The 22,751-nt window shown below is 40.4% G+C and overlaps 1 protein-coding gene across 2 annotated transcripts in view; it reads right to left on the bottom strand.

Moving 5' to 3' along the window:
• Positions 1 to 22,751, bottom strand: part of cbarpb (CACN subunit beta associated regulatory protein b) — a 182,558-nt gene that overhangs the window by 78,585 nt on the left and 81,222 nt on the right. For both annotated transcript variants that reach the window (XM_060846261.1, XM_060846263.1), the window contains exon 4: positions 13,257 to 13,318. In XM_060846261.1, the coding sequence (XP_060702244.1) occupies positions 13,257 to 13,318 (62 nt within the window). The remainder of the gene's footprint in view (positions 1 to 13,256; positions 13,319 to 22,751) is intronic.

Below are 22,751 nucleotides of genomic sequence, written 5' to 3'. Positions count from 1 at the left end.
CTTCTCTTATGCTGTTAACTTCCATATGGACCATGACTCTGGCTTTGCTCCCACTTCACCTGGAGAATCTTCTGCACCTGTTCTATGAAATTCTTCATCCTTGCAGTGCTGAAGTAATACACCACATGAGTATCATGTTGGTCATTTTATAGGAATATCTGCCCATCCTCACTCCTTCAAGCTACAACTACAGTACTTCTACACTTTGTTATGACATCCCCAAATGTGAATTTTACCAATCACATTTCCCTTGTTGTGGTCAGATCTCTCAGGTAGAAAGTAAATTTCTCCCATTCCTGCCAAATAACAAACCTCTTGCTGCTTCTCTATAAAAAGAAATCTCTCCAACTACAATCTATACCCATTAAGTACCTGCTCAACACTGCACAACATTTCCACCTTGTGGACCCCTCTCTTCCACAGGCATAATGACATTTTCCCTCCCAACCAAATGCACCAAAACCAGTTCCAGCACTGGTTCCCCTTCTCACAGTACAACATCTGACTCTTTGTCTAGAACTCTATAAGTTACGCCCCTTCCGTACCAGAGGATAGATGTCCTGGCATGTCCAACAACTGTTCACTGTTTTCAGTTGCTGTGGCCCTCCAATTGCCAAGCCACCATTCCCTCAACTCAACAAGGCAGCATCATTACCCTAGATGGTTATCCCAGATCCTGTCAAGTTCCACCACCCACTGAGCACTTCATGTTGATGGGCAGCCAAATACTCCAAACTCATTGCTCTCCACATAGAAAGTAAATCAGGGATTCGGATCTACACTCAATCAACTATCATCCCCATTGATTTCAATATGGAAATTGGTAGGCTAGAATACTTGTGAAAACTGTGAAAAAAACTAGCCGAGTTGCTGAAGTATGTAAATACAGCTGATTTCCCAACCTCAGTAAGTCTCTTCAATATCAGTACCACTGGCCATCCTTCTATTACTTGGGAGACTTTGACATTGCAGGAAGTATCGATCATAGATTCAAAAAGGCTGTGCTTCCTCGGTCTTGAGTGATCTACCATGGGTGGCATGGTGGCTCAGTGGTTAGCACTGCTGCCTCACAGCACCAGGGACCCGAGTTCGATTCCAGCCTCGGACGACTGTGTGTGGAGTTTGCACATTCTCTCTGCATCTGCATGAGTCTCCTCCCACAGTCCAAAGATGTGCAGGTTAGGTGAATTGGCCATACTAAATTGCCCATAATGTTAGGTGCATTAGTCAGGGGTAAATGTGGTGAAAGGGTCTGGGTGGGTTACTCTTCGGAGGGTCGGTGTTGGGCTGAAGGGCCTCTTTCCATACTGTAGGGAATCTAATCTAATCTAACCATTCCCAAGACATCAATACCAGAGCTTTCATTTTGATTAAATTTTCCTTGTTTTTTGCAGAAACAGCCTGCCCCTATTTGCATATTTTTTACATTAATATTTGGAGTGAACTTAGTCTTTGACAGTGCAGTAAAATGGACAAAAGAGAATCTGCAAACTCATTTACACACAAAGCCATGATTGTATTTTCCTTTCAAACCAGTGTGGAAAATAGACTGTGTGCTTGCACTTGCCCGATGTACACAACTGCTGAAGACCAATTATCCTCATTCCTGGGAAAGTTAAGAGATTTCTCTTTGCTTTGCCAGATTAGATTAGTGCTAAAGGACTTTGTGTGATACCTTGTGTGATACTTTGTGTGAGAATGTAGTGGTCATCATGAAGGAGAACGTGCTGGGGGAGCTGAAGGTGGATAAATCACCCAGACCAGATGGACTACACCATGGGGTTCCGAAGGAGGTAGTTGAGGAGATTGTGGAGGCATTGGTGATCCTTCAGGAATCACTGAAGTCAGGGAAGATGTCAGAGGATGGAAAATGGCTCATTCAATACCTTGTTTAAGAAGGCAGGGAGGCAGGAGATGGAAAATTATAGATCAGTTAGCTTGACCTCAGTCATTGGTAAGGTTTTAGACTCCATTATTAAGGATGAGATTGTGGAGTACTTGGGAGTGCATGGAAAAGTAGGACTGAATCAGCATGTCTTCATCAAGGGTCGGTCATGCCTAACAGATCTGTTAGAATTCTCTGAGGCGGTAATATGCAAGTTAGATGGAGGAGAGCCAGTGGATGTGAATATCTGGACAGAATAGGAACAGAATTCATAGCCTCAGAGTAAAGGGCTGACCCTTGAGATGAGGAGAAATATTTTTGGCCAGAAGGTGGCTAATATGGATCACATCTCCACAGAGGACTGTCAAGACCATATAATTGAACGTATTTGAGACAGAGATAATTAGATTCTTGACTAGGAGGGGAATCAAAGGATATGAGGAGAAAGCAGAACAATGGAGTTGAGAAACATATTGGCTATGATTGAATGGTAGCATAGATTTGATGGGCTGAATGGCCCAATTTTGCTCCTTATATCTGCTGGTCTTATAGTATTACTAATTTAAATCTTTCATTTTTTTTGGTTATTGCTGTTCTATTGTTTTCCTATTTTTGTCTCTCTAAACCTATAAAATACTGTAGTCAGTTCCAGCTGACCCTAAATTCGGAGTTCACTGACTGGAAGTTCAGTATTACAAGGATCTCAATGCACAGAGTTTACATATAACTTTAACTCCCCATATGACCAAGGTCAACAAAGTCTCCATGACATTAAAAATATGCCGAATTAAAATGAAAGTCAGAAGAAATATCAACGATATAAAAGAACATCAAGTACACAATAATTAACATTTTCACATAAGGTGATTCTTATTTAAAATACATATTGTAAGTGCACGATATAAACAGTTTGCCATTGGTTAATTGGGTTGCCAACTCAAGCTGGATGTGTTTCTTGAGAATGTGATTTAAGGTCTGTGGCATACATATGTTTTCATACTTACTTCTGAGTTTGGATTTTTGAATTTGATGTGTGGCAAATACAGGCTTCTGTGTATCTGAAGATGTTTAATGATTAACTTATAAGTACCTCAGTGGCTGCATTGATTTCTTTTAAAACATAACATGAGAGGAGGATTTTCTGGAGAGTAATGGATTTTTGTTTATATTGGGAGAGTTTAGCAGTGAACAAAGTAATCAGTTCAAGGCATTAAGCTTTTAGCTAGACAATTCTGAAATTGTTTCTCGGCTAAAGGGAAATCCCCATAGCTAGTAAAACACTTTTTGCTTCAGTTTGAGGCAATTCTAGAGACGTGTTGGCTGAAATTGAACGTATATAGTAACTACTCCTGAGAAAAGGAGAATATAGCTGAGAATTGTTAGGAAATAGGGTGAGGAAGTTACCAAACGATCCAAATCAAAAGCGTTAAAACTCTAAAGGTGCTGTCTGCAGCTGAAAAAGTTTTATCTCCGTTGTATGATTACTCCAGGATGGCGTTATCAGATTCTGAAGATTGGACATTAAAGCCAAAGCAAAATAAAACCAAATAAGGGAAATAGAGAAGGGAATTCTCTCTGGGGAAGCACTATAAACAGGTATTTTTCAGTTTAATGGATTACATGTTTTGAAATCTTTAAATTATTTTTCATCTAAATAGTCTGATTTATTCTATTTTACTTATTTATTTTATTTATTTTCCGGTATAAGCATCTGGCTTATTGTTAAAACTAAATCTGCATCATTGCATGTTTGTGCTTCAGTGAAAGACCATTGTATTAAAACAAAAGAAAATCAACAAAGTCAGATTTCAGTCTGGGATCGGACTTGTTCAATCATAACATCAGTTGGAATCATAACAGAAACCATACAAGCGCCTGCTGCAAGTTTCACTTGTTTCAAATAACCATATTTTCTCTTTGTGAATGTCCTTGTGATTGCCTTGTCAGGTTGCTTGGGAACAGGATCCAGGAGATACATTACTACACCTGGAGTATCCAGAACAATCCCAGAGAATGGATTATATAACTACATTCTTGACAGAAAGCATTTGTCATGACATTTCTCAACGTTCATTGTTGGCTGTAGTTCAACCAATCTGCAGTGCAGTCCATTGTTTCCTAGCAAGAATACTGGCCTTGTGAAAGGATAATACACTCAATTCGTGCAGACTAAGCTATGAGAAAGAATGCAAGATTCTGTGACTGACAGCAACCTGCCCAAAATCATGCAGCCTTGATTAAAATTTTCCTCAAACGATGCATATTGAGTTGATCATTTGAAGATAAATCACAGACAAGTTTAAATCAGATTTTCTTTTATTTAATGTGACATGAACAAGATGAAGTTGCTAATTGTCTCATAAATATGCATTAGATTATTTTTAGCTATATGCTTTTGCCTATACTTTGTGACAATATTGAAGCTAAGCTATATCCCAGTAGCTTCAATCTTTTTAAACCATTATTCAACATGATGAGTGATGGTGGTGGAATGGTTCCATTTCATGCAATCAAGAGTTAATTTTAAAGTTTGAGTGCTGGTATGAAAGAGATGATATATAATTTATAGCCCATTATACTCCTTTTTAATGTCCATGGAGAGGAAGACTGGGGTTGGTATTTATTGACAGGTAGGTTGATATTAGCAATTGACATGATCACCCAAAGTTCAAATTGAATCTTGCTCCCAACCCATCCTGTACCATGCTGACCACTCCCATAGAGTGGTGTACAGCATGGAAACAGACTCTTCAGTCCAACTCGTCCATGCCGACCAGATATCCCAACCCAATCTAGTCCCACCTGCCAGCACCCAGCCCATACCCCTCCAAACCCTTCCTATTCATATACTCATCCAAATGCCTCTTAAATGTTGCAATTGTACCAGCCTCCACCACTTCCTCTGGCAGCTCATTCCATACACGTACCACCCTCTGCATGAAAAAGTTGCCCCATAGGTCTCTTTTATATCTTTCCCCTCTCACCCTAAACCTATGCCCTCTAGTTCTGGACTCCCCGACCTCAGGGAAAAGACTTTGCCTATATACCCTATCCATGCCCCTCATAATTTTGTAAACCTCTATAAAGTCACCCTTCAGCTTCTGACACTCCAGGGAAAACAGCCCCAGCCTGTTCAGCCTCTCCCTAAAGCTCAAATCTTCCAACCCAGGCAGTCTGTCTCCATAATAGACTTCAACACGGAAAAACATATCTCCATCGCCCACAGTGACAGAGTTAGATTCTCAGGATAATGTCCATTAGCTTCAAAGAAACACTTGATGGCAGTGCGAGATAAGTTAACTGACAAGACACGTCAATTGGAAAGTGCCCTCTCATCCCCATTTAAAAAGAATTAATCACTATACAGTAAGCAGATAGGCCATCACTGAGGTGGGAAGGGAATCGCTCTACTGGGTAGTTTTGGCCACATTGACACTCATGCAGGCAGGGAGATACCCCACATCTGCCTGGACACCATACCTATGGCTTTTGTTCATTGGCTAGCAGCAGGCAGTTACATCTTCCCATTGGGAAATTGGAAAATCCCAATCAACCATCCCAGTTAGCCACAACCCTAACCAGCCTAATTGGTTTCCATGCTCATGAGGGTAAGCTGCCTCACTACCCATGAATCTGCCTCAGCAGGTCAGGAAACAGGCACATCTGCCCACACTGGGATTTGTTTGGCCCCATCCATCTCCTTTTCTCACTTTGGTAGGGCACCAAATGGCCTGCTCTTAATCTCTGTTCTTTGTTGAAGTAAATTAGTTCAATCAACCTTTTCTTTGTCTCTCTCATCGCTAATGTTTCTAGACCTGCTGAGTTTCTCCAGTACTTTCTGTTTTTATTTCAGAGTATCGGCATGTGCAGTGTCTTGCTTTCGATTTTTTTTATTCCTAATTGGCCCTGAGAAGACGATGATGGCCCTTCACTTTGAACCGCTGGTTTGATACAACTAATGGCTTCATTAGTCACACTGGCAAAGCAGTTAGGAAAGAGGCGGCCATGTTGGATTGGAACTGGAGTTACATTTTAAAAAAGTAAGGATGGCACATTATCTTCCCTAAAAGAGATTCAGAAACCACATTATTTTTATCAAAATTTACTGCGATACTATTTTCAGATTAATTCAACATAAATTCAAATTTTAATTTGTCATAGTGAGATTTGAACTGCTATTCTCTAGAGTATGAGTCTTGGTGTCTAAATTACTAACGACACTCAATAACATCCATTGATCAAGTGTACTGAACCACAGTCAGGAGACAATGAAGGGATAGAAAACAAGAGTAAAGAAGACCCTTAATTTTGAAAGAACCCATCTTGTATATTTACAGACTCATGGCATTTCCACTCTTTATTTAATCTGCTGCAAATCGTATAGGCACAAGAAACACTTAAAAAAGTGATCAAAATTATTTTCATTCTTTTGCTGCTCCAAAATAGAAATGTAATAATGAATAGCATTGTCTGGTTTGAGAGCTGCAAAACCATGTGGTTGATTCAGTATTTATGGTTGGCCACTCTCCTTTATGCTGTCACCCATTCATATCAGCACAAAGCCACAACTGTGCACGGCTACAATTCCTGAAATATTAATCCAAGAAATTGCATACGTATCTATACTGCTGAGCATTTAGTTGCAAAGAGAATAATTGCAAACGGAATTAAATTTAGCAATACTGACATGGAAATTTTAATTTTTTTTTCATTATACGGTTTACATACAATCATCTTTGATTCCATTTTCAGTTTTTGATTAATTATATTTCCTCCAGCAGTCAGTAAAATGAGAAAACAAGGAACAACATGTCTGGGCCTGTGCTAGAAAAAAACAGAATGTAAACCGTACAGCTCATTGACAACAGATATTTGCTGGTGACCAACATTACTATGAGGATTCTGATTTACAGAGATTTCGAAATCCAAAGACAAAAGTCAAAACGTCAGCACAATGTAACAAGCAAAGCTGAACATGGAGGGAAAAAAAGAGTTCCAGAAATAAGGCCTTTCTAGGTAATAAAAGCAAATAAAAAATTCAGTCTGCTTTATTTGAATGCACAAAGCATCTAAAGTAAGACAGATGAACTAGTGGCCTAAATAGAAGAAAATTACAGTATATAGATCTAATTACCATTACAGAGACATGGTTACAAGGTGATCAAGAGGAGAAATAAACATTCCCGGGTACAGAACATTTCATAGAGAAAGACAGAATGCCAAAGAAAGAAGAACAGTCTTGATGGGAAAGGATGATAAGAGAGCATGAGCAAGAAAGTACCTAGCCCCAGAAGATCATGAAATAGAATCAATATAGCTGGAAGTTAACAATAGCAACAGTCAGTAAACACTGGTGGGAGTAGTTAATGGGCCTTTTAACAGCAGTTATAATGTTGGACAAAGCTTTAAACAAGAAAGTATTAGCACTTGTAACAACAGCAATGTGATATCTGTGGGGGACTTCAATCTTCATATAGATTGAGACAATTAAGTTAGTAACAGTGCTCTAAAAGACAAGATTGCAGAATGTTTTGTTGACAGTTCCTTGGAGCAATATATTGTGGAGCAAACTAGAGATTAAATAATTTTAGATATAATATTGATTAATGAAGCAGGGTTAATCGGTGATGTCATCGCAAAATATCCTCTGGCAAATAGTGGACAAAATATTGTTGAAATCCATGATGTTTAAAAGTGATATACTCTATACTGTGGTGATTGGAATGAGGGCGAGGTGGATCTCATTGACTATGAGATACTTCATTGGGGTTGGTAACCTAGGGTAATCAGGGAGCTCTGGCTGATATTTATAAACAGGAGATTTAGAGACTCTCCTCATGCTAGGGACTGGCTTTGGGCAAGCTAAGTGTACTAAATCTTCGCAACATTGCCCATTTCTTGGTAAATGTTGAAGCAATGGTTTGACCAGTCTGCTTAATAACATAGAATTGAACCAAATGTTCTGTTTCTGTGCTGCATGACTCCATAATTCTATGACCCTGGAACAAAATTTTATGTTACATGTCAATTAAAAGCTAAATTTCAACAATCTGTTTGTGCTAAATTGATAAGGATTTTTCAACAATCCAGATAACATTCAAATGTTAGTAATCTATGTTAATTTTGTTGGATAAAGGATTAAAAGATTTTATGCTAATAGTTTGCGACTTTCATGAATGATGTCAGGTGATAGAATTAGGACCTACCTGACAAAGGTTCTAATGAAGTCCTCGTGAACTATGTCTCTATAAATCATCTAAATAGCTAAGAAATGGTCAACACATGAAGTCAAAGTTTTTTCATTTTTTACCCATGAAGAGTATTCTTGTAACCCGGGAATAAAAACAACAAAAAAAGAAACCAACAATTTACACATAATGAGGAGAAAGTGCTGCTTGCTTGGACTATAGGTGGCATTGATACAGTAAGCTGTACCAGTTAACTGTCTTAGTTAACTGATTAAATTCAAACAAGGCTCAGTAGTTTGTGCTGTTACAGCTTCATTTGCCAAAAGAATCTAGAACACAGTAATGACTTTCATATAATATTTACCAATATTTATCCCCTGTTTCTTTTATTCTCTCTTTAAAATGCTGCTTTGCCTTGAGTACAGTTATATCAGAACCCCTTGGTGCATTGATCAAGTGTTTTGGTTCAGACATGTGTTGAAGAGCTACTGGAACACAATGCTTTCTCATTTGTTAACAATTTTCATTTTGACTAAGGTATTTGTATTCCTACATAGTCGGTACAAAAAATGCTCCATGCACTCATCTTATGATTTTACTCATTCATGGTATGAGAAGAATGCTGGCTGGCCAGTACTTATTGTCCATTCCTAGCTGTCCTTGAGAAGTTGGTGAGCTGCGTTCTTGAACCACTGCAGTCCATCTCCTGTGAGTTGTCTCACAATGCCTTTCAGGAAGAAACTCCAGGATTTTGATGCAGTGACAGTGAAGGAATAGTGATATATTTCAGGTCAGGATGGTGAGTGGCTTGGAGGTTCTGCTGTTCACATATCTTGGCTGCCATTATCCTTCTAGATCGGAGTGGTCATGGGTTTGCAAAGTGCTATCTGATGATTTTTGGTGAATTTCTGCAGTGCATCATGTATACACTACTTCTACTGACTCTCAGTAGTGGAGGGAATGGATGTTTGTGGATTAAATGGGTTGTTTTGTCCTAGACGGTGTCAAGCTTCTTGAGTGTTTTTGGAGCTGCACCCATCCAGGCAATTTGGGAGCATTCCACCACATTCCTGATTTATGCCTTGTACATGTTGGAGCTTCTTTTCTGGTGAAGGGCTTTTGCCTGAAACTTCAATTCTCCTGCACCTCAGATGCTGCCTGACCTGCTATGCTTTTATAGCACCACACCTTCGACTTTGTAGATGATGGACAGGCTTTGGGGAGTCAGGAGGTGAGTTACTCACCACAGTACTCACTACGGCTCTTGTAGCCACTGTGTTTATGTGGCAGGTTCAGCTGAGTGTCTGGTCAATGGTAACCCAAGGATGTTGACAGTGGAGGATTCAGTGACTAAACCATTGAATGTCCAGGGGTGTTGATTAGATTGTTTCTTATTGCTGATGGTAATTTATGTGGCGCGAATGTTAGTGCTATATAAATATAGGTTGATGTTGGTATCTTTGACCTTGTGCTAATATTGTTGCCTGCCATCTGTACTGCCAGTAAGCAACCAGTATCTCAGTTTTCTGCTGTACTGTAGGTTAAATTACTTACAAACTCTGTTTTCTGCTCACTCAAGCACAGACAATGGTTCACTCTCTTGTTTAAGCTTCTCCCTTGCACATGACTGATTCCAGCTGCATTCCACCCTAGTGTGCACATCAATATGAACACGGCTGCAGTTTCAGCATCTGAGCTCCTTCGCAACAAGACGATTGGTATTAATGCTGTCTGGTTAATACTTGAGATTATTAATGCTGTGAGTCCAGCTCAGAGCAAGATTCCATCATGAGCAATTCCATCATGTAGTTTTCTTCTTGGGATAGAATTATCCCAGGGCAGGTTTGGAGATGGAGGGGCATTAAAATGGGTGGGAGGATGTTGGATGAGGTTTCCCCTTGCTATCATGCCCCTGCCTCACTGACAGCTTTTCTGCCCTGCCACCGATTGAGAACCCAATCCATGCCCACTGGAAACTTCATTCTGCTGCTGCTAGTCAAATAGAAGCAGAAGGGGCAGTTAAGACCCTCCCCCACACAGCATGGCTCCTGCAGGCTCCTGGTCTGGGATAGGAGACAGGAAGGGGGGAGCCATCTGCCCTCACACAGTTGGACTCCCATACAGATCATGGGTTTCTGGTGGGTACAATACTGGCAGTTACTTCCCTCTCTGCTCAATGGTGCTGATGGGAATGAGGAGCTATCAAACTGAGGGCGGCTCAACACTGCTGTCAGACAGCACCAGGGGCGTGGGTTCAATTCTAAGTGACTGTGCAGAGTTTGCACATTCTCCCTGTGTCGGTGTGGGTTTCCTCTGGATGCTCTGGTTTCCTCCCATAGGCCAAAGACATGCAGGTTGGGTGATTTGGCCAGTCTAAATTCTAAACATGGGGTCTCCACCTCCTGCAGCCGACTCAACATGGACATCCACATCAAACCCACCCACTCCCACAACCACCTGGACTACACCTCCTCTCACCCACCCTGCCCATAAAAACACTATCCCTTACTCTTAATTCCTCCACCTCCACCGTATCTGCTCCCAGGAGGAGCAATTTGACTCCAGGACATCCCAGATGGCCTCCTATTTCGACGACCGCAATATCCCCTCCCACAAGATCAACAATGTCCTCCAGCACATGTCCTCCACTTCCCGCACCTCCGCCCTTGAACTCCACCCCTCCAACTGCAACAAGGACAGAACCCCCATGATCCTCACCTTCCACTCCACCAACCTCTGGATATAGATCATTATCCTCCACCATTTCTGCTATCTTCACTCAGACCCCACTACCAGAGATATATTTTCCTCCTCACCTCTATCTGCATTCCACAAAGACCATTCCCTCCTTGATTCCCTTGTTAGGTCCACACCCCCCACCAACCCACCCTCCACTTCCAGCACCTTCCCTTGCTGCCGCAAGAGGTGTAAAACCTGTGCCCATACCTATCCCCTCACCTCCATCCAAGGCCCCAAAGGATTCTTCTACATCCAGCAGAGATTTTCCTGCACATCCAAATGCCTCATCTATTGTGTCCATTGCTCGTGATGTGGTCTACCCTACATTGGGGAGGCAGGAAACCAACTCATGGAATGCTTCAAGGAATACCTCTGGGACACATACACCAAACAACCCCACCGCCCTGTGGCCAACCACTTCAACTCCCCGTCTCACTTTGCCAAGGACATGCAGGGCCTGGGCCTCCTCCACAGTCAAATCCAAATCACCCAATGACTAGAGGAAGAACACCTCATCTTCCACCTCGGAACCCTTCAACCACACGGTGTCAAAGTTGACTTCACCAGTTTCCTTAGCTTCCCTCCCCCCCCACCTCATCCCAGATCCAACCCTCCAACTTGGCACCACCCTCTTGGCTGTCCTACCTGTCCATCTTCCTTCCCACTTATCCGCTGTACCCTCCCCTCAGACCTATCACCATCATCCCCCACCTGCAACCACCTACCATCTTTCCAGCTACTTTCCCCCCACCCTCACCACCATCCTATTTATCTCTCAGCCCCCTTACCGCACCCCCCCCACCCCCCTCCACACAAACACACACATTCCTGATGAAGGGCTTATGTCTGAAATGTTGACTCTCCTGCTCTCCTGCTCCTTGGATGCTGCCTGATCCACTGTGCTTTTCCAGCACCACACTTTTCAACCCCACTCTAAATTGCCCATAGCATTTAGGAATGTGGTATTTTAACCAGGGGAAATGCAAGGTTTCAGGCATAGGGAGGATCTGGATGGGATGCTCTTCGGGGGATTGGTGTGTACTCATTTGGCTAGATAGCCTGCCTCCATACTGTAGGGATCATAAGATTCAATGATCCTCTAAATAGTTGGAACCCCGATGAAGTGGTATTTAGATCTGGGACATTGTTCCCCTGGTTGGCACTTGACCTCCCTCAAATAGTAGTGACACAGATCCACTGGCTTATCATCTGGATTAAATTCCACCCCCAGTGTTATGTATTGTTCTTCAGCACTTTGGTAGCAGAGTGATAGCATCCTTCCATCTGAACTAGGAGACCCAGGTTCAACTCACACTTGCTACAGAGGTGTGTAATAATATATCTGAAGAAGTTGGTTAGAAAGTAAGTATCTGTATATTGCTGAAGAAATAAAAACTGCTCAACCCTTGAAAGTTAACGAAGACCTTGCAGCACCTCTAACAATCGGAGTAATGTCGCTCAGATGACTCATAAGTGTTTGGAAGTAGATTGGTCTATATTATCTGAAGGTGCTGACAGTTCTAACCATGTCTGCTTGCAGCTACTCCCCACTGAATTCTTTGCCCCAAGGCAATCATGTCATATCTACTGTGGCCTGATCCCCAACTCGACTGAACCTAATTGCAACACAACACAAAGTTTATTCAACACCTTGAGAGTAACCAGAAGCCTGGCATTAGTCATCAACCCAGCTCAAGGAAGTCAACTGAGTTTCAGATATTTGATCAGAAGCACCTGACAGATCGGTTGTGAGGCTGGATAGCTTCCTGAATATTTACATACTATCGAAATGAACAGAGTTTTAGCCTCAATGTGCAGCAATCCTTTCCCCTCCAAAAAGCTATAGAACTGATCAAAGTCTCAGCCAGTAATTTTTCTGTGTGTTGCAGAAGTACAATAAAAGTTATTTCCTTACAGGTACATTGCATTCTCTGAGCAAAAACAAATGCATACCCTTGTGCTTCCTAAGGAAAGGAATACTCCAGGACAGAACCCATCAATCCATTTAATCACTTGTTCCAAAGGGAAAGGTAAAGGAATGAAATATTAGAACTTTTGGAGGCTGATGATAATGCTGAAAATTTAAAGCCTAAGCTGAGGTATGACCTTCCAGTGTCAAACTCAGAAACATCCGAGGAGATAAAGATCCACTCTCTGGTTCTTGTGTCAATTTCCTCAGTCAATAGTTACTGAATGGTTTGGTATTTCCTCCTCCCCCACCCCCAAAGTAACCGAGAAGACCCAGCACAAGGAATCGCTGCCTTGCAAGGGAAAAATGCTCTTTGTGGACAAATAACAATTCAATCCCATTAAAATGGCAAGACCATTCTAACACTAACAATAACTGTGATGGTAAACAGTTTGAGAATAACACAGACAACATATTCTGAGATTAAGAGCAAAGCCTACAACAGATTGTTTACAAACCTGCAGCTATACCTTACCTTGTGTAGGTTGAGATTCTTCCAGGTATGTTGTATTTGTTTTCTCAGGATCATCATTAGCCCTGGAAGACATAATTTCAGAGAAATGAGAACTATTAGAAAATTAAACCAGCTTTCAAAGCCACCTGTAATAAGGACTACAAGCAGCATTACCTTCAGGTCGGCAATAGTGGAAACAATGAGTGACTAAATAAAACCATGGGACATTGCTGACCCATCCAAAGTTGAGTTTTCTGTATAACACAAAGTGTTGCAACATTTCAGGAGAATAATTCCAAACTGCTTCAACAGTGCCGAACTAATCTAACTGTAATCTTCTAGGAACACAAGTCACAGTACTCAGTATCCAAGATGTTCCTTGTGATGATTTATCTCCCTTGAAGGTTTGCCAGGAGAGCCGAGGCTTTGTAAACACCTAATTGGTCTTCATTCTACTAACAGAAATTTTATCATCATTATAAACTGTTCTGCACATCACTTTGCATTGTTTTCAACTTGAATGCATTGTTAATGATGCTGTACGTTTGAATCTAAATATATTAGATCAAACAGATCTAATTTGAAGAGCGTTATGTCAATCAGGTTAAATTATGGGAATAGGTCTTATGAGAATTCACCAGCACTGAGCAGGATAACAGGGAGAATAGGGATAACAGATAAGATGTAATCCATCTGCAATTCTCACTTGTACACAGGGTCTTTTTCTGGCAGAGAACCTGTTGAAATTATTTCAAATGTGACATTCATTTTTCACTGAAGTTTTAAAATATAAATTAGATAATGACTTGTTAATCAGATAATGTAGTATTAGCACTTTGTTACTTATAAAAATACACTTTTGGAAAGATAGGTATTTTGAGGCAGGTATATTGGCTGCTGTGGGTAAACAATTCCACATTAGCATAAATATTAGTCTGCTGGAGATATTATTCCTGACAACAATAGATCTATCTGTAACTTTAATACTGTTTATCACGTATGAATCATATGTAACAATCAGGTGATGAGGGATAGGATTTCTGAAAAAGGAAACGTTTGCCAATTCAATGAATGTTTAACTGTTTACGTATGTGATTCTAAAAGAAACAAGTAGACTGGCTTTCTTGAGTTTTTATTTACAAAGAGGATAGTTTCTCTGATTCTTAACCAGATCTAATTAAAACACTTGTATAAAAGTAGATTACAAAGTTGGAGGATTGATTAAGGAATAGTCTTAATGTTCAAGAAAGATTAAATTGACATTTCATATAGGTTGATGACTTGGATGGACCCAGGCTGCGTTTATCGGTCATTCTTATTTCAGCACGGAGTACGTTTAAAGATGTTGACAAAGAACATTTTTTTTGTTATTCTAGTGACAACAGCTGCTTGGCTGTGTTCTTTACAATCTCTGTCTGTGGCAGGAAAAAAGGTTGAGCTTGCAAGAAGGGTGAATGAGGCACACACAGGTTTTTTGCCACTTCAGCATATTTTCTGCATCTGCCTGTAGCCCAGAAGAAAAAAGTTTCTTCAGCACAAAAGAAGGTTCATTTGAAATTCATATATTTCTATCTCACCAAATGACAAGCATCCCAGATATGATCATGGCTAGTAGATTCCAGTTGTAACTTTAAGACTGAATCAATTCTTCCCTGAGTCAAAGTCCTTCGTCTGTGTCTAATGCTCATTCTCCCACTCAGCTGACTGGACGCCCAGTGAATGAGGACAGGAGATGTGCTGCATTCACATTTTTTTATCCACTACATGGAATTCAGAACTAAACAGACTTACAGCATGCCCAAAAATAAGTGCAGAAATCAAAGTGATAAAAAACATTCATTCATTGTCCAGAACGTTATGTTTGACGTGCGTGTTAAGATCAACATTTTTAAATTTTTGAATATTAGCAATTTAAATTCATGATTTACCATTGATTAAACGTGGATTAATTCACTTGTTCCACAAGAACAGCCTGTTTATATTCATTCAAGGGATTTGTGCATTGCTGGCTGCTCCAACATTTCTATCCCAAGTTATCCTTGAGAAGGTGGCACAAGAATTGCTGCAATCCAGTTGGTGCAGCTGCACACTCACAATGCTATGACAGAAGGAGTTTCAGATTTTTGACCCAGTGACAGTGAAGGAGCAGCAACATATTTCCAAATCAGAATGAAAGGGGGAATTGCAGGTGGTCATGTTCCATATCTGCTGCCCTTGTCCTGGGTGATAGGGGTTGTAGGTTTAGAAGGTGCTGCCTAAGGATCTTTGATGAATTTCTGCATTACATCTTGTAGATGGTGCACACTGCTACAGTTGAGTATCAGTGCTGGGGACAGTGAATGTTTGTGGATGTGGTGTCAATCAAGTGGACTGCTTTGTCCTGGATGATGTCAAGCTTCTTGAGAGTTGTTGAAGCTGCACATATCCAGGCAAGAGGGGAGTATTCCATCACACTCCTGAGTCTTAGAAGGTGGACGGACTTTGAGGAATCACGAAGTAAGTTACTTGATATTGTCTAGGCCTTGTTTGGGGCATGGACTGACTGCTTCAGCATCTGAGGAGTTGCAAATGGTGCTGAATATTGTGCAATCAGTGAACATCTTTCAAGGAAATTGTCTTTGATGGCTCTTGCAGACACATTCACTGTACTTACTGATTTGGAAATTTGCTAAGTCCAGTGAAGTGAATATTTAGCCAAGAAGTTACCATTTGAATCATTGGAATTTTGTTTCAATCTCATTAAATCCATTCAGTAGTTTCCAACAGGTAATCTATAAAGTCATTTATAATAAAACATGCATTTGTAACACACGAATTAGCTCGGGCAAATTTCATCTAAGCATTTTAATCAATCAAACGATTCGATAGGGTCAATACTGGGAAACCGCTTTCTGTGGACAGAGGAGCACCAAAACAAGAGGACATAATCTTAAAAAATTAGAATTCAAATTTAGGAGTGAATTCAGAAAGCATTCTGCTACACAAAGACCAATAAAAATCTGAAAACATCTCAAGATGTTGACAGGAGGAGTTAAGCCATTGTGATATCATCGAATGTCAAAGAGTGATGGCTAGAGTCTCCGGCCAGCTCAAATTTATATATTAAGTACAGGTCTTGCTGCATTTGGACATTGATTCCTTCAGTAGCTGAGGAGTTAGGAATGATGCTGAACAATGGGAATGTCCACTGATGATTGCACACTTTTGACCATATGATAGAGTGAAGGTCATTGATGAAGCATTTGAAGATAGCTGAGCTTAGGATACTGACCTGAGGAGCTCCTGCAGAGATGTCTTGCAGCTATAGATCCCTGACTTGACCTCATACCCCCCAACTGCCACTCTGACGAACCCATTGATTCTAGCTTTGCTGGGGTCTTTGTTGACACACTTGTCAAATGAGGCCTTGATGTCAAGATAGTCAGTCTCACCTCACACCTGGAATTCAGCTCATTCATCCATGTCCAAACCAAGTCTGTAATGATGTCTGAAGCAGAATGGACCTGGCAGAACCCAAACTGGGCATCAGTGATAAGATTGATGCTCATTAGTACTGCTTGACAGCACTGTTGATGATACCTTCCACCACTTTACTGATGATCAAGAACAGATTAATGGGGTGGTAATTGGCCAGATTGGAATTGTCCTGCTTTTTGAATAGCTTTCTGCACTGTCTGGTAGATGTAACTGTTATAGCTTGGCTAGATATAGAAACACCACTTTGTGAAGCAGTGGCCTAGACCTTAAGCTCCGAAAATCCCTCCTAAACCTTGCTGCCTATTGACATCACTTTCCTCATTTGGAGACAGCCCACTTAGGCCAAATAATTTCTTGATTATCTATCCTAATATCTCCTTTTGCCAGCTTGCTTCATATCTTATTGTTAACAGCTCTTTGAAACATTTTGGGATATCTTAGTACATAAAAGGCTCTACGTAAATGTGTTGTTATTATTGTTGATAGCATGTGGTTAATTACTACTAAAGTGAATCCATAGAAACCTTTCAAAGAGTAAGCAGCTAGATCAATAAGCAGTACTCCCTAAAGTGCAGGTGGTCTGGGTTAAATTTGACAAGTCAGTGATGTGTGAGATCAGCAGCTTAGCTTCACACGTACTTCACACAATCCAATCCAAGAATACTTCCAAACCAAATATAGAAAATTATAGGGACTCAGTAGAGCTTCACATATCCCTTTTGTGTTTCTCAGCTGGTGACCATTTCAAATTGAAAGCAAACTAAAATACCTACATGATGCACATTGACAAATGCTGGCTGCTAAACCCCTATCCTACCGAGAATTGTCAAGTCCTCTAATTCATGACGCACTACATGTATGGGTGATGCATAAGACCAATGTTAAATTATTGCTTTGTGTTGCAATACCCAGCTCATTAATATGCAATGGGCTTATTTACACAAACATACACATAGCATTTTATTCAGTGGCTGTTTTGTAGACTTAATTAGAATGTTGAAAATTCTCAAGCTTACTTAAAACTGCAATGGTTTTGAATTGGAACAATGTGTCTGGCAAGTACTTGTTTAATGCCTTTATCACCTAGAATCCAATCTGTTGCGAAATAAAAGCTGCTTGATAAGTGGCAAGTAACATTTTCTGCAAAATAGAACCAGAAAATCTAACCGTCTTCCCTCAACTGCACTACCATCTCTGAATCCCCCATGATCAACATCCTGGGATTTACCATCAAACAGAAACTGAACTGGACTAACCATATAAATACAGTGGCTACAAGAACAGGTCAGACGTTAGGAATTCTGCGACAAGTAACTCACCTCCTGACCCCCCAAAACCTGTCTGCATCTACAAGGCACAAATCAGGAACATGATCACTCACTCTTCAATTGACTAGATGGTTGCAGTTCCAATAACACAAGAAGCTTGACATTGTCTATCTGGCTTCAATGGCATCACATCCTCAACCATGGGAACATAGTCACAACAGTGTGTACCACCCACAAGATGGACAGCAGAAATTCACCAAGGTTCCTGAGACAACACCTTCTAAACTCACAACCACTGCCGTGTAGAAGGACAAGGGCAACAGATACATGGGAACACTACTACCTGCAAATTCCCCTCCAAATTACTCACCATCCGGACATGGAAACATATTGCCATTCCTACACTGTCACTGGGTCAAAATCCTGAAACTCCTTCTGTTCCAGCATTGTGTGTGTATACCTACACCAACAGATTACAGCTGGTCAAAAAAGGCAGCTGACCACAAGCTTCTCAAGGACAACTAAGGATAGGCAAGAACTTTTGGACCAGCCAGCAAAGCACAGATCCCCTGTATGAATATTAAAAAAACGCCGTTTTTATGAAGCAAGGAAATCAATGCAAGTTTAATCAACTGCAAAACATTCTTTAAGTTAAATTGCTGCAATTTACAAATTAAAGACATTTTATTGGTAGCAACAAATATATTAAGAATAACATTCTGGAATGTAAATGTTTTTCACTACTTTGTTTTATGGGTTTATTTTTGCACATGCTTTGTAAGTTAATTGCAAAGCAAGTTAATTGCAAAGCACTTGTTACAGTAACACTTTCCGTGTGTGGTGTGCTTGAAAGCTGGCAATCAACTGGATGGTCATGTTAGATATGCAATCTCATTTACAAAAAAACCCCTCGAAACAAAATGATGCTCTGGTATTTGAACCTGGGAATGCTAGAAAGCCTCATAAAATAGTTTGCTGTCTAAAAATACCTCACACATTCAGGGACGAAAACACTTCCATTGCTTTGGCAGCATTGTTTAGCACTGCTGCTTCACAGCGCCAGGGACTAGGTTCAATCCCCCCCTAGGCCGACCATGTGCGTGGTGTTCACACATTCTCCACGTGTCTGCGTGGGTTTCCTCTGGGTACTCTGGTATCCTCCCACACTCCAAGTATGTGCAGGTCAGGTGAATTGGCCATGCTAAATTGCCCATAGTGTTGGGTGCATTAGTCAGGGGTAAATATACAGTAAAAGAATGGGTCGGGTTGGTTACTCTTCGGAGGGTTGGTGTGGACTTGTTGGGCCAAAGGGCCTGCTTCCATACTGTAGGGAATATAATTTTAAAGTAATGATTATAGGTACTTAATTTCATAACTCCAGGAAATGCCCCTCAGGATAGATGTGGTTGCTGTAATCTTTATGAAAGCTTGTAGACATTTTCTACATGGTTAGTCAGACAGTCAAATTCAACAGTGTCAGTTCCAGAGAAATCCTAGATATGAGATCTTCAGTCAAGACCCTCTCATCTCCTCATGCACCAAAAGCCATGGCCATAGTTAGAGTTAGTAAACTGGAGCAGTCAGATGTTCTACAAGAGGTTGTCAAGCAATGTTAATACATTCTTCTATCTCGTCTTCATTCCTTTATTTTTGACCTTTCACCTGCAGTGTCTCTCTAGTTTTCTGTGATTGTTTTGACTTCAATTCTATCGCCTACACCTTTAATTGATATATTCACAATGGATAGTCCAAACTTCATGCAATTTTCCTCAGCAGAGCGAAGGCAAAACTATAAGCAGATTGGTCAGCACTTGCAAGTAGTAATAACCTGAAAATAGGAGAACGTAAATTTTGAAAAACTTTTGCTTTGGCAGTGTGTTTGCCTTGCCATACTGTAACCTCAGGCTTCAGAAAGTTAGGATGATTTGGGATTTAAATTTTATTGCTACTTGTCAATTAATGAAATAATGTTGCCGATTGGTTTATACAGGATTAAAAGTGCATTACAGATATCAAATGAATTGTTACTCTTCCATACAGTAAAGCTACTATGCTAAATATCAGGCAAGATTTCCTCCTACAAAGTACAGATGAGGAGTAATCTATCATGAGATTGTGGATATTGGTCTGAATATTGCTGCAGTCATATAGCAAGGCTATGAGCAATTTATTTTAAAGGCAGAGGAACTCTGGCATTAACTCCTTGCTTCCGCACATGCTCAGCTAAAATACAGAAATCTCAAAATTGCAATCCGTGACACCACACACCTCCACAGACCGTGTTTTCCACCTTTTGATAATAGAAGGTACCAGAAGTCAATGTAAAGGTGTGAATATGTGTCAGTTGCTCAAACCCTGAGTGTTCAGTTGATTTAACCAGTGTGATATTTTGAGAATTCATAAGTAATGACTGTTGATGAACAACCTCTCTGGCTTGGATAGATTAATTTGACTGGCAAGGAGTCTCATTTCCTCAGTAGAAAATTAATGTTGGAATTCGTTTGAAATTCTAGTAAAACTAAGTAAATGTTTCACACCACAAATGCCTTAGGTGAAATGTTCGTACACAGACTCACAAGACTGAGAAATCATTTCATGGCAATGTAAATTATAAATTGATTAAAAAGGATTGATACAATTCTAACAGAAGTCATTGTAAACTCCTGTTCTACCCAGAATCTGATTTTTCAAACACACTTTTTTGAAGATAATAAAATTTCTTGCAATGTGGGTGTTATTGATTTACCATATTTGAAGTATGGCTGTAGTTGCTCTCCAAGGTGCACAGACTTCCATTAACACCATATCCACCTCCAAATTAATCCGAATACTGGGCCCACAACATTGCTGCTAGGGATTGCAAAACTGGAGTATGATGTTTTGTGTATTTGCTGTGATTACATTAGTGCTGCATGCTATACTGATAAATGTAATAATGGCAGTGAAATATTAACCCAGTCTTTGTTATATCAGAGGTCATGGGACTGAATATCAGGGACTGTTATAGTGAGTGGTATATATTAAAATTGAATACATTCCCTAAAGTAAAATACATGGAACCTGCCACAGTGGCTTGTCGGGTTTGCTTTTGTGTTATTAATGCCCAGCATCTACAAAGTCATTGAAGCCTGTGAACCATTAAGCAGTACCTTTTTCCCAAAAAAAAGTCCTTAGTAGAAACCAAGGAACAATTTCTTTTTAAATGACAGCTTTTCTGACTGACATGTCATATATCAAAACTGCGCACACTGCTACTTGAAGTGCTCACCATCTATTGGCTGCAAAGAACAGAGAAAACCAATTAAAAAATGACAACTTCATAAAGAAGAGTTCTGAGAAATGATAAGGTTAAAAACGAAGAGTATTCACCTAAACTGGTTGGGAGAACTAGACTCACTTAAGTAAGGTCACCTTTTAATTATCCACAAATTCTGCAAGTAGAAATGGCAGTATTGGTTTCTTGTAACAAATATAATCCACACATCAGTTAGACAAAGGATAGTAGCCAGTCACAAAGCAACCTGAGAGATTCAGCTCACGAGATAAACCACAAGTACTCTGTGACTGATATTTGGATTACAAGAGATGGACTGCTTTATTGTACACACTCACAGGTTTCAATGGCTAAAATCTCCACAAAAACATTTTCTTTTTAGTCTCTATAACTGCCAATCAGGAGGCAGGCCTTGCAAGATTTTTCAGACATCACTTTCCTCGGCATGAATTCTGAGAGGTAGATTAAAGTAAGAGGTCAGGAACTCCCCTTTCTTCATTTAAGCAAAATTGGACTTACATCTATTGGTGCAAAAGTTTAACTGAGAATGGATGAGATAGGTAGGTAAAAACCAAAAGAACTGAGAATGCTGTTAATCAGAAACAAAAAACAAAAGTTGCTGGAAAAGCTCAGCAGGTCTGACAGCATCTGTGAAGAGAAATCAAAGTTAACATTTCAGGTGCAGTGATCCTTTCTCAGTACTGAGATAGGTAGATGGCTGATATAAGAAGTCTCAATTTCTATGAACTTGTATCGTATTTATGAATCTGGATTTTATGAGTATTGGGGACAGAAGCTTGTGGCACTCCACTCAATATATTGACAGACTTGATGCCATTCCCTTAGCTCAAACCCACTGCTTTCACTTTTACAACCAATTCCTTTTCTATCTCAATTTCACCTGGAACATTTACAGTCTTGAGCTTGTTGAACTTTATGGGCGGCACGGTGGCACAGTGGTTAGCACTGCTGCCTCACAGTAACAGAGACCTGGATTCAATTCCCGACTCAGGCGACTGACTGTGTGGAGTTTGCACGTTCTCCCCGTGTCTGCGTGGGTTTCCTCCGGGTGCTCCGGTTTCCTCCCACACTTCAAAGATGTGCGGGTCAGGTGAATTGGCCATGCTAAATTGCCCATAGTGTTAGGTAAGGGGTAAATGTACGGGTATGGGTGGGTTGCGCTTCGGCGGGTCGGTGTGGACTTGTTGGGCCGAAGGGCCTGTTTCCACACTGTAAGTAATCTAATCTAATCAAACTTGATCAAAAGGTTTCCTGGAGTTTTTAACCTGCTATATCATTAGACTTTCCAAAAGCCACATGCTCAAGAATAAAGCAAGGAACTTGGTGAAGAGGTTCTATTCATTTCGAAAGGCATCTCTTGCTGTTCTCGATTGGTTCAGGATGTGAATCAAGCATGAAAAATAGGTTCATTTATTTTGCAGTGAATAGGCAAAGACCATTGCTTAAATCATAATTCAATCCTAAATGCTATCCCTA

Source organism: Hemiscyllium ocellatum, chromosome 28 (assembly GCF_020745735.1).
Source record: "Hemiscyllium ocellatum isolate sHemOce1 chromosome 28, sHemOce1.pat.X.cur, whole genome shotgun sequence".
Lineage (NCBI taxonomy): Eukaryota > Metazoa > Chordata > Chondrichthyes > Orectolobiformes > Hemiscylliidae > Hemiscyllium > Hemiscyllium ocellatum.
The sequence above is the reverse complement of the archived record's forward strand: the minus strand, read 5'-3'. Positions and strand labels throughout refer to the sequence as shown.